The following is a 12,322-nucleotide window of genomic DNA, read 5'->3' as shown; positions in this document are numbered from 1 at the left end:
AATGAACAACCTCTTAGATAAAGCCTTGGGCCCACTAGGTCTTATCAACCATTAAATCTCTGTGTTTCCATAGTGGACTAGCTCCACCATTATACTACGGTAGCATATGCCTTTGATCCCAGTTCTCAAGAAGCTGAGGCAGGAGGACTGAGAGTCTGAGGTCAAGTCTAGGCCTCAACATTGCAATATCCCATCATGGAACAAAAAACCAAAAACACGTCAAAATAAGATTTTATTTTTAACAGTTTTTTTTTAATTTTTCTACACTAATATTCATACAGTTGTAAACTCAAGGAATCATACAATACTTGTATAAATCTGGAGAACCATTAATAAGCACCTTCAGTGGTTTCCACAGCTTAAGAATTTACCATTAAAACATTTTAGAAGGAATCTAGTAAAATGAATAAAAGTTATAAAAGATACATATCATGAGGAACATGAGAAAAAAAACAGAAAACAAAAAACTGAGGGTACTCTATGAGGTTGCATAAAAGAGTCACAGGTTCCCTAAATCTTATAATTTAAATTCCAATTATTTGAGTAAAGACTCCCTCCCAATTTAGATTCCCAGTCCATTGTAAGCAGGTGGAGGTAGGAGATAGGGATGGGGGCTGAGTATGGTGACGTTAGAAGAAAAGGAGGTAGGGGGCTCTGTTCCCCCAAGAAAAACATCAGGCAAGTTCTTTGTCTTCAAGGTTAAACATTCTTTTGGAAAATGTGCCATATTTCTCTGAAGTTATTTAAGGGTTTTCATTTTAGCTGCCTTTAAGCCTCTCTCCTGCTGTTTCTTCTCAGGTTTTCCATTCCTGTTCTCCATCCTTATCCACCACTTTGTGATAGTTGCAACTGAATCTTGTCTATGCCCTTACTTACATCATGCAAACTGAACTTCTGATGCTTGACTTTCAATCCAAAAATTGTAATGCTTTAAGTGTCTAGGAAGCATTTGAAAAAAAAAGAGATAGATGATGATGAAGATAGATAGATAGATAGATAGATAGATAGATAGATAGATAGATAGATAGATAGATAGATAGATAGATAGACAGAAGAGTAGGCCAGGGAATATTTTTAAAACAAATCACAGACAGAAGCATAGAAGGCAGCAACAGTCCCTCAAACTATACTGATGATCAAATAAGGATCTGAACTACTAGTTAGATCTTCCTAGATTGTGTCTTCAGATGAGGATCTAGTCAGAAAGGGCCACAGAGAGAGGGAGAAACAAAGATAGAATTCTAAAGGTGAGGGACTATGACTGGCCACTAGTTTGTCCAAGTGACTCTCCATGAGAAAACTCGGAAACTGGAAGCAGGAGTGGGCTGAAGATTCCTATGACATCACAGACCAGATACTAATACAGGCACTTTGGCAAAGGGGAAGAATTTGGTACAATTCAAGAAATATCAAGATAATAACCCCTAGCTTCTAACATCTTGAAATTCCTCTCACAGGACATTTCCTTGACTTACCTACCTGAACATCAATGGACACTGCTAAAATGACAGGACTTTTTAATTTGGGAAGGGTTGCTTTTTACCATCCACCAAATACCATGAATCCCTAGGATATGGTTGGGTTTTGATCATATGGCAGCGAAGGCACTAAAAGCAGAGTCTTGGGCAGGATGAAAGTGTACACAGGAGAGTAGTTAGATGGGAGCATAAAGACAGAGATTTGAGTACCAAGAGAAAAAGTATGGCTCGTTTTCTTGCCTAAGCTGGATCTGGATGGTATGTTGAAAAACTGAGTAATATCTGAGCTTGTAATGCCACAGAGACGTAGCCTTCTTAGGTCTATGAGGGTCTGCTTACCATGGGAGGTCTAGGATTGGGAAAGGGTTCAATGGCTCTAGAATGGACACATAATCTTCACCCTGAATATGTTTTGAAGAAGGGTGTCTTGTAACTCAGGCTGTCCCTAAACCCTGCTACACAGACAAGATAGATTGGCCTTGAACTCCTGCTCCTCTGCCTCTACCTCCCAAGTGCTGGGGTTGTACCATCCTTGGCTTTTTATCCAGAACTCTATAATCTTGTCTAAAGACTGAGGTCAAGTGAGGTCAAGGTGTGTGTGTGTGTGTGTGTGTGTGTGTGTGTGTGTGTGTGTGTGTTTGTGTGTCCTGACCTCATGTTGGGGTAGAGATTTTTCCCACTACTGAACTAAGAATAATTGTTTCAGGGAAGGTTAAGGGGAGGTTGCTAGGCTAGATCTGGGCCCAGTGGTCACTCCACTGCAGGACATCTTTCAGTCTGGATCAAGTCACTTCAAGTAGGGTGTTACTGTGAAATACTTGGAGAGGGAGCAAGAAATTCTTGACATCATTTCCGTTCAATGCAGTCAACTCCCAGGGTGTTGTCAGGACATCGGCAGGTCCTGCTCCCTGGAGTGGGCAAGCAGAGGTGGGTGCAGCCACCATTATTCACTGAGCAGTAATTGTGGCCTGGAAAAGATGTAAATGAGCATTATAGTCTTACCTCTGACTGACGTGGCACCTACAACAGGCTCCCCAGTAACCTCCTTGTGGGCTCAAGGGGCCAAGTTGAGCTGCTGTTGGTTTCTTTATCATAAATAAGAGGCAAGAACAAGCATTCCTGATTCGGAGCTGTGTGGTTAATCTTGATTATCAACTTGGTAGAATCACAACAGAAATAAACCTCTGGGTATGTCTATTAGGAGGGTCTAGATTAAGCTAATTGAGGCGGGAAAATCCAAGAATCCTTCAGGAAAGGGATATCCAGGATATGCAGGCTGAGATCCCTACAGGAAGGAGCCCATGGGTGTACTTAGGCCACCCCGATTCTCTTAGGGACTCTGAGTGTTGACCCCCATTCAACACATGGATGTTACCTTGGGGACACTGGGACAGGGCAATGGTGATGCCATATAGCCGGGTCTGCTTATGTGGGTGGAAGGCATCCATCTCTTTGGATATAGCAAGGTCCATGGCAATCACTGAATTCCTGCAAAGCACCAAAGCACAAAGTGAACATGCATCTGATGGCTTGAACTCTTCTCAGTGTGGTTAGGCAGCCTCTTCTATGGTTTGGAAGAGAAAAAGACATGGTGGTCTTGTCTCTGTGTATCCGCTTCTTCCTCCCCCTGGGATGAGTCAAGCCTGTAGTTCACTAGCTTTTTAAAGCAAGGGCCAAAACAATCTAGCTCTCCCCTTCTGCTCTAAATTCCAGGTGACACATAGGCTACCTCCTTGATGTGGCCCTCCCTTTTGAGGAAGGTTTGGTCCAGAAACAGCTGTGAAAATATTGCTGTTTAAAAACTACATTGATGTAGAGGTATGACATAATCAAAGAGCCCTTCAGTCATGTGACCCTAGGTAGTTCCTGGAGAGAGAGCAGGCATGCTCAGGAAGTCCCAGGTCTGGGTATATAAATGGCACCTCTGTCCCCTCTGAGATCAGACAGCTCTCTTCCTCTACCCTCCTCCGTATCTGACAGCCAGAAAGAAGGGGGATCACTGGAAGGTCAAAGGTCAGGAGAAGAGGCAAAAGGGAAAGATTTCCACAGAGACAAAGGGAAGAGCATAGTTTGGCCCAGCCAGCATGGCAGCAGCCTACATACGTCTTCCAGTCTGTGTAGTACAAATTCTTCCCATAGCTCGTCACAGCAAAAGGATACTGGAGCCCTTCAAGAACCTTGCGTCTGCCGGGCTGAGCTGGGTTCAGGCATTCTGCCCTATGGGTGCCTGTGAGAAGCGAACACAAGTTGGTCATTGTTCATGCAAGAAATGGGCCCTTTGTGTCAGAAAACAAGAGCATGAAAGACAAGGATGGGGGAGTTCAGTGTTGCAACAACGGCATGTCCTGGAGAGCGCAGAGGGCGGGCTCTTCAGCATTGGCATTGTCTCTGTTTTCTGTCTTTTCCCTTTCGTCATCCTACACCCACCTGAGTTCTGGCACCCACACCTGGCCATATTGAGGAGAGTCAAGCTAGGACAGAGAAGCCACAGCCTGTGCTGGCCTTTCTAGCCCTTTGTCTCAGGAGAGACCCTGCTATCTTCTGGCTTTTGCTCAAGTCCCTCCCCTCTAAGTCTCCAGAACCTTTCTCCCCAAAGTTGGGACACTGAAGAACTCTGACTGATCAGCATGGGATTGGCCTGCACTAACGCCTGCATGATAGTTGTCACGGGTTTCTATAAACATGTACGCATTCACACCCTACTTTTTGTCTTACTTAGTTGCGGGACAGAGAAGGTACTCAGTCATAGAATTTCACAGGGAGAGATGAAGGGTGGTCATGCTTGGTAAGCATCAATCCCCCACCTCATCTCAAGCCTGAGGTGCACCCTGCACAGCTGAAACAGGGCCGCATCAGGGACTCTATGCAGGATGCACTATTACCTCTGAAAACTATAGCATAGACAGGACCCTAAATTCAATACTCAGTATCCTCCCACCAAAATAGGAGTCAACCATTTTTATTGACCCATATAGCAATTATTTTGGATTCTTCAGGCCAAAAGGCAAAAGCAAGCATGATACCAGGTATTCATTATAACAACACTTAAAATGGTAACATTTAACAATGTAAAATTTGTTCTGAGCTTATTCACTAGACAAAAAGAGGCAGTGGGTGAGATTTGCCAACTCTAGAGCAAGAAGAATAAGACAATAAAGAATTATGTGCATATGATCTCAAGCTTCCTGTACCTGCGTCCACCCAGCAAAGCTGAGATGAGAACGCATCAAAGGTCAGGCCATTGGGCAAGCCCAGGTTGTCCTGTGCGAGAATCCTCCGGTTGGTGCCATCCATGTGAGAAGTCTCAATTTTGGGATTATCTCTGTTCCAATCTGTCCAATAAAGGTTCCTGAAAGAGGTATCAAAGTAGACAGAAGAATCAAGATCCTGAAAACATTTTAAAGGGACTAGGTAGAAAGTGATCAGCAGACAAGGAAACGGTACAGCTAAGTGAGATTCTGAGATGCTAAGGTGAATTCTAGGGTTACTTTGCCTCTTTGTTCAAATTGGGTTATCTGTTACTAATGAATCTCCTTTAATATTTCCTTTATAGTATCTTGAAAAAACTCAGTGGGCAAAGTGAGTACCTGGGTACAATCCCCAGCACCGTGTTCAAAACATAAAGCTGGGTGTGGTGGCTGAGAGTTGTGATCCCAGTGCTGGGGAGAAGGAGGTAGATAGATCACTGGGTCTCTATGGCTAGATAGCCTGCACTACTTGGGGGAGGTATAAGCTAGTGAAACATCCTGCTAAAATCAAGATGGACAATGAGTGAAGAATTATATATAAGGTTTGTTACCAAATACACATACAGACACATAAACTTTATGTGGCCGGACATAACAAACAGTAATACTCTGAGTGATAAACCTATGCAGGAGGCCACAGTGGAGCAATGTGATTTGACTAAAGCAAGAGTCAAACACGAGCAGAGAGTGGTGGAGATTTCTGCTGTGTATGAGGTAGAGGAATGGCCTCAACACCGGGGATAGCGTCTCTAAGGAAACGATCTCTAGGAGCTGGGGTCTGGGATGTAAGACTGAGAGCTTGCCACGGGGTGAAAAGAGAGAAAGCTGCAATGGGCTGAAGAATCCCTCCCTCAGGAAGGGTTCTTCCCGGACGCTCAGGCCACAGCTGCTCCAACAAGGTGTGGTTAGGCCAACCCAACACTCCACAGCATTCGTGCAATTTGAGTGTTCACAGTAAACCTGTCTAGAAATTACTCAATTTCTGAGCTGTCAACCTACAAATTTTCTTGACAGAATTGTGAAACTGGAACATGGCAAGGTATGAGCACTGTGCTAAATGTGCCAGCATCTCATCAGCTTGTAGGCTTTGTTTCATCTTGCATGGAGGGCAAGGCTGGCATTAGAACCTGACCAGAGATCTTTCAGAAAAGCCAGAGACTAAGAACAAAAAAGCCAGTCACATGTGTAGGCAAACATACCCTCTTACAGAGTCTGTCACAATGCCTCTGGGATTCACCAAACCCGTGTCAAACAACACTCGGCGCTGGGTGCCGTCCATCTTTGCAACTTCTATTCGATCCAGGTGAGAGTCCGTCCAGAAAATGGTTCGGCCAAGATGGTCAAGGGCGATGCCTTCAGGGCTCCCAAGATCTGGGAGGAAGGAAACATTGAGTCATATCTCAGCCTAAGAGTCTCTGATTATTCAGTTGTCTTAAACATGGTAGTCAAACCTTGAGAAACCAAATGGGAATGTGAAATTCTTACTGTTATAAGATGATCAATTTTCCAAGAGACAAATTTAACCACCCTCATCCATCCATTGAGTACCACTCTGGGAACCAGGAGAGTCACTATGACAAAAATATAGCCCTGTCCATTAAGAAGCCCACAGCCAAGCACCATTCAAACTGAGGTCTAGTTTCTATGGGCAGATGCAGGTACAGAATCAGCTTGACTTCACCAGGGAAGGATTCTGGGAAAGTGGGCACTATAGAAGCTAGTTCCTGAAGGACCAACTGAGAGTTTATCAGATAAGGATCTTGCATAAGTATTTTCAGATACCAAGAAGATTGCAAGTGGCTTGAGGTGGGCTGCAATTAATTTTATATGGCCAGAGACCAGGGGAGTGAAGGAGTGGCCCATGGCGAAATGAGGATGGAGGTAAAGAAAATAGAGCTTATCTCATGACAAGTAGGAGGCACGAAGTCTTAAGTAAGGATGGGATGGCAGATCTTTCTTCTTTAGCAGCTACAGGACAGGGAGGCATTTCAAGAAATTATATTGCTTATCACATTCATAGCACTTAAATACAAATATAAAGAGTAAAAATAAGGTGTTTGGTGATTGCAAATTATATTTCCCACTTGATTGCAACAGCAATCAAGACACAGGTTGGCACTGTAAAATTCCATGTAAGTCACTGTAAGATAAAAATACTAAATGTTGTTGTAGGATTTATTGACATCCTTGAGATCCTCCCACTGTCCTAACCAGAGGACTGAGGGTCATTTAGCTTAGCTGGAGTTTAAGTAGGAAGGGAACCAGGCTGTGTTACCCTAAGGCATCAGGCATTTGAGAAAATCACCCTTGCACCCTCTCATCCATATACAAGCAAGTCAACCTCTCATCTCAGCTTTTCCTAAAACAAAGAATGGTATAGGGACTGCAAATTCTCTGTCTGGGGTTAAGGAGATGGTTCAGTTGGTAAAGCATTTGCTGTGCAAGCATGAGGATCTAAGTTCAATTCCAGCACCATATAAAAGCCAGGCATGGCAAAGCCTCTTGTAATCCCAGCACTAGGCAAGCACAGACAAGAGGATCTCTGGGGCTTCTTGGCCACACAGGGTAGCACAATTGATGAGCTCTAGGTTCAGTAAGAGACCCTGTCTCAAAAAAGGGGACAGTACAGGGTGGGGGTGGGAGTGATTGTGGCATTCACCTGATACCAACATGCATATGTGTATGCACCTCCAACCCACACATACACACACAACACACACAGCCTCTGACAAAAGCCTAACCAGAGGACAGTGATTCAGATAAATAAAATGTACATTTGGTTTATTATTCATATCGAAAGAAGAATTGTTTAAATTGTTAAGCTCTTTCCCACACCATTAGAGGCCTCAGAACAATGGCATTGTCTCCCAGGGGTTCTCCGTGGCTTCAGACAGAATACAAACACATACCCCAGCAGCCACTCAGTTGGGAAAGTTTGGAATGAGCACATCCTGTGGGGTTTCCTGAGCAGCTCCTGCATACCGCAGGGATGGGAGCTGCCCAGTATCTTCACTGAGCATCCAGAGGAAGCCTATTAGGAGTTTATGTCACACCGTGCTGGTCCTGATCCCAAACCACTGAGGACTAGGAAAAAACTCATAGGAGTGTGTGTGTGGAAACTCTCTGGAAGTCAGTCTCAGCCAAGATGTCAGGCTGTGTCCTTTCAGTTAGTCAGTTTTGGCCTTTCTTATAGCCTCACTGTGCTTAGAGTTCCCTTGGCTGATTTCCGGTGCCAAAAGCAACAGGAAATAGCAGACAGTGACCTATTCCCCTCTTCTCTAGGACATGAAATCAGATAACAGCAACATTTCCAACAGAGCGGGTAAAAGGCATTTTCAAAGTTCTCTGCATAAGCCAGAGCATGAAGGTGAACCAACATCATCTAAATAGCCCATTGGCTTTCCAAAAAGGATTCTCGAGCCAAGTGCAAAGCCGGGGTGGCTTGGTCAGCCTCAGCCTGATCCCTGATGTATTATCTCTAAAGGGAAACAAGGAAGAGGAGAAACAGCCAAGCAGTGGACCCTTACAGAACATTAGCTGTGAGAGGGGTGCCAAATTAGAAGTTGACTGCTTGGCAGAGGAAGCAGGCTAATGTCAGACAGCTTCCTACAGCTAATGTCAGCGTGACAATACCTTCTGAGCAAAAATATTCTCAAATCTGAAGAGTCATGACTGAAGTAGCTCAAGTTCCTTGCCCATTTCGTACTGGGGACCTTTTTGTGTAAAATGGACTTTTTTAAAACTGAAGCTTGAACCCAGGGCCTCACACATGCTACACAAAGGCTCTAGCACTGAGCTATACCCCTCAGCCCTCATTACATTTGATTTTGAGGCAGGGTCTTACAAGCTGCCCAGGCCCTTTTGCCTCAGCCTCTCAAATAGCTGGAATGACAAGCCCACAACAGAGAACCTGGCTATTTTTTATTTATTGAATGATGGTATTAAAATGTTGCATATTTCTTTGTTCAAGCAGGCACCTAGATAAGGTTAAATGTTTAAGTTAGGCTCTGTCAATACAACATATATATTATCATATTAAGCAAAATAGAAATCTCTGTGAGAGCTGATCCTGGCTATTTAGATTCCAATAAAAAACTAGGGAGAGGAGAGATGTGCTAAGGTAAGGAAATGATGGCTTTTTAACCCCAACATCGCCTTGGGAACAGACTCTACTTTCAGAGCTGAGTGTGGTGATACATACTTGTAACCCAGGGCCAGAGAGAAAAGAGGCAAGAGAAACAGAACTTTCAGACTAGATAAGGCTGCCAAAGATTGGTTTAAAATAAATAGTAGACAAAATAGCTCAGTTGGGAGAATGTTAGACTGAAGATATTAATAACATTAATTAAGCAAACTGAGTGGTGGTGCATGCATATAATCCTGACATGTGGGCAGTAGAGCAGGAAGATCATGAGTTCAAGGTCATCCTCAGCTACTTAATGAGGGTAGCCTGGTTCACATGAAATCCTATCTCAAAATTGATTAAATAAATAGTCTTCAGCTTCTGGGTAAGTATCTGTCAATATGCTCGCTCATAGGTTTCTAGACTATTCCTTCCACCCGCTGCCTTTGACTAAAACCCTATGCAGCACACAGTGGAGCACTCTGTGAGAAGCCATTGCAGGTTTGGAAGCTAAAGGAAGAAATGGAATGTTGAGTTTGGTTTCATGACGCACAAAGATGGACCATATAAGCTTCCAGAGGAAGGGCACAAGCCTCTGCCTTGTTTCAGTTAATTCTCCTGAGACAAGCAGCTAGCCTTGGCCAGAAAGTCCCTGATTTAATGACTCGAAGGCTGATGGAAAACTTCAGAGGGGATGTAAAGGACAGAGTGTAGAGGCAGAAGACCTGCTTCCTAGCAAACGAAGCCACTTACCCTCCACCCCTCACTTCCTGCCAAGAGTAGCCTGGGCTGCTAGAAGCAACCCCTAGAGGGTCAACGTTTGCTTGCCCACCTTGTCGAATGATGGTTGTTGGTTCTCCACCATGTAGGCTGGCTCTCCCAATGGAAGGACCGCTGATGTCTGTCCAGTAAACCATCTTGTCCATGCAGTCAAAGGCCAATCCAATGATGACTTTTGCCTGGAAGTAATATCAGTGATTGAGAGCATTTCACTCACTAGCTAGTGCTGCCTTGAATCCTCCCACGTGCCAATACATCCTCAGTATTTTAAATAAAGTAAATATGTTTTGTCCATTCATATTTTTAATTATTGAATTACAGAAACTATATAGTTCAGAAAACAATCACCTACTAGCTAGTGTTACCTTGACCTTTCCCATGTGCTTGTGTACACATCCTCGGATAGTATTTCAAATGAAATAAATGTTTTGTCCATTCACATTTTTGATTATTGAATTGTAGAAAAAAGAGCTCAGAAAAGCTCTTGTCTAAACACACGTGTTTGCACTTGCACATGTATGTGTGTATGTATGCTTCCCTCCAGTTTTATTCTCATTTATTTTATTTCCTGTGTGTGCATATGCTCATGTGTCTGTATTTGTGCCCTTGGAGGCCAGAAGAGAGTGCTGGGTCCTCTGAGCTGAAGTCACAGGTGTCTGTGAATGCATAGTATTTGAGTGCTGGGAATCAAGTGAGTCCGTGTGAAAGCAGCAAGCGCTTTTAACCTGTGAGCTGTCTTTCCAGACCCCAAAATGAGCATTTCAAATCACAAGAACCTACAATGAGTACTGCAAAGCATTAAAGAATGACATTAAAGATGACCTGGGTAATTAGACAGAGGTAAATCGAGTTACTGGGCTCTGCAGTTTAATACTAAGACATCAGTTCCCCTTAGTAATGGTTTCAGGGACCCAGTGTCTCCTTTGTTAAAGCTACCAGGATGTTTGGTTCCTTTTTTTTTTTTTTTAATTGTTGTTGGGTCTTACACATAACACTGGCTGGCCTGGAACTCCCTATGGAGACTAGGCTGGCCTAGCACTCACAGAGAGCTGCCTCCTGAGTGCCAGGAGCAAGCCACCATTCACGGCTGGCTAGGTTGTTGTTGTTGTTGTTGTTGTTGCTGCTGCTGCTGCTGCTGCTGCAGTTCTTATTGTTGTTGGGTTTTTTTAATGGAACAAGAAGTTTACTTTAAATATTACATAAACATGTGAACAGCAGCAGCGGTGTGGCTGCTCATCTCTGTAATCTCAGAACCCAAGAGGTAGAAGCCAAGACTTCAAAGCTGGCTTTGACTACAGTAGCATGTTCAAGGCTAGCCTGATCTATAGAATAGACTGCCTAAAAAATGAAATAAGTATCTAAAATAGTCCAAACCATCTGAGAAAGGACCTGAACTATCCCTAACTCTAATACCTACTATAATCAAGGCAGAATGGCATTCTATTTACAAATGGATATTGTATTACATTAGATTACAAATATAACTGCTACCTTGGTACAATATTATAGTATACATATCTATTAACTACATTGGTATTATGGTGTGTTGTGTGATACTATATTGATATCATACATTATATACATTATATACATAGTATATTTAGCTATTAACTATCTTGATATTATATTTTCTTTTATTATACTATCTTGGAATTATGCTACAATTTATTTTATATTATATTATATGTAGATATTAACCACATTAATGTTAAGTTATACTGTGCTGTATTATGTTAATTATCTTGGTATTCTATTATACTATTATATTTTATATAGCCAGTAACTATCTTGGTAGCCTGGCCCCTAGAGCTGGCGCTGTCACCAGAGCTTTTCAGCTGACACTCACAGGGATATGGAGAAAGGCTTTGGCTTCTGTCTTCTTCATGGTGTTTCTCTCCAGGGGAAGGCGTTCAATCTTCCCAGTCTGGGCAAAGAGCAAGTGTGTCCCTGGAGGTAGGGGGATGGCGGCTGTAGGTACCACTGGTCCCTGGTGGATAGGAGGAGCCACTGTACTCAGACCTAGAGGGCAAGAGATGGTTCATGAATGAGGGGTGTGAATATCAGAAATGCACAGGTGCATTCTAATGCTCAAGCATGCAGACACATCTATGAACCCATGTGTGAGCACACAGGCACATACACATGTGACTATATGTGTACATATGAAGATATGTGTATATGTGCTCATTCATCCATCTATATATCACCTAGGTCTTGACACATTTATTGTATTCAAATAGCACAGGCAACCACACAATACCCATTTTCTGTCTGCAAATTCCAGACAGAATGCCTTCTGCTAGTCAAAGGGCGTTTATGAGGAAAGCAGGGAAGAACATGAGTTTAGTATAAAGGTCCAGTGGGGTAAAGAGGTAGCTTTGCTCCACCTTACACAATGACTTGGTTATTTATGTTCTAGCAGGATGTTGGGCTGGTGTGAAAGCCAAAGCAGTGCTGGGGGCAACAGCACCAATGCCTCTGCCTTCACGGAGTGACATTGTCTTTAATACTGAATGGGGAGCGCTGCCAATGAGGGCACCTGTCCATTACTATGGCATGGGGCATCCTCTGGCCTCACAAGTGGAAACATGTCCACCTAGGCAGAGGCGGCAGAGGGAGAGCTGGGAGCACATAACAGGGAGACCAGGCAGTACAGCCACTAGCACGGACCACTCTAGTCCCTGAATCTATGT

General features: G+C 43.5%; 1 protein-coding gene across 1 annotated transcript in view; it reads right to left on the bottom strand.

Moving 5' to 3' along the window:
• Window positions 1–219: 219 nt before the first annotated feature.
• Nid1 (nidogen 1) overlaps window positions 220–12,322 on the bottom strand; it is a 68,842-nt gene continuing 56,739 nt past the window's right edge. The window contains exons 14-20 of the mRNA XM_052156849.1: window positions 11,476–11,648; window positions 9,682–9,808; window positions 5,926–6,097; window positions 4,670–4,827; window positions 3,582–3,705; window positions 2,854–2,966; window positions 220–2,446 (exon numbers count right to left, since the gene is read on the bottom strand). Coding sequence (XP_052012809.1) covers window positions 2,325–2,446; window positions 2,854–2,966; window positions 3,582–3,705; window positions 4,670–4,827; window positions 5,926–6,097; window positions 9,682–9,808; window positions 11,476–11,648 — 989 coding nt within the window. The 3' untranslated portion in view covers window positions 220–2,324. The remainder of the gene's footprint in view (window positions 2,447–2,853; window positions 2,967–3,581; window positions 3,706–4,669; window positions 4,828–5,925; window positions 6,098–9,681; window positions 9,809–11,475; window positions 11,649–12,322) is intronic.

Source organism: Apodemus sylvaticus, chromosome 14, assembly GCF_947179515.1.
Source record: "Apodemus sylvaticus chromosome 14, mApoSyl1.1, whole genome shotgun sequence".
In the NCBI taxonomy this organism is placed as follows: Eukaryota; Metazoa; Chordata; class Mammalia; order Rodentia; family Muridae; genus Apodemus; species Apodemus sylvaticus.
The sequence above is the reverse complement of the archived record's forward strand: the minus strand, read 5'-3'. Positions and strand labels throughout refer to the sequence as shown.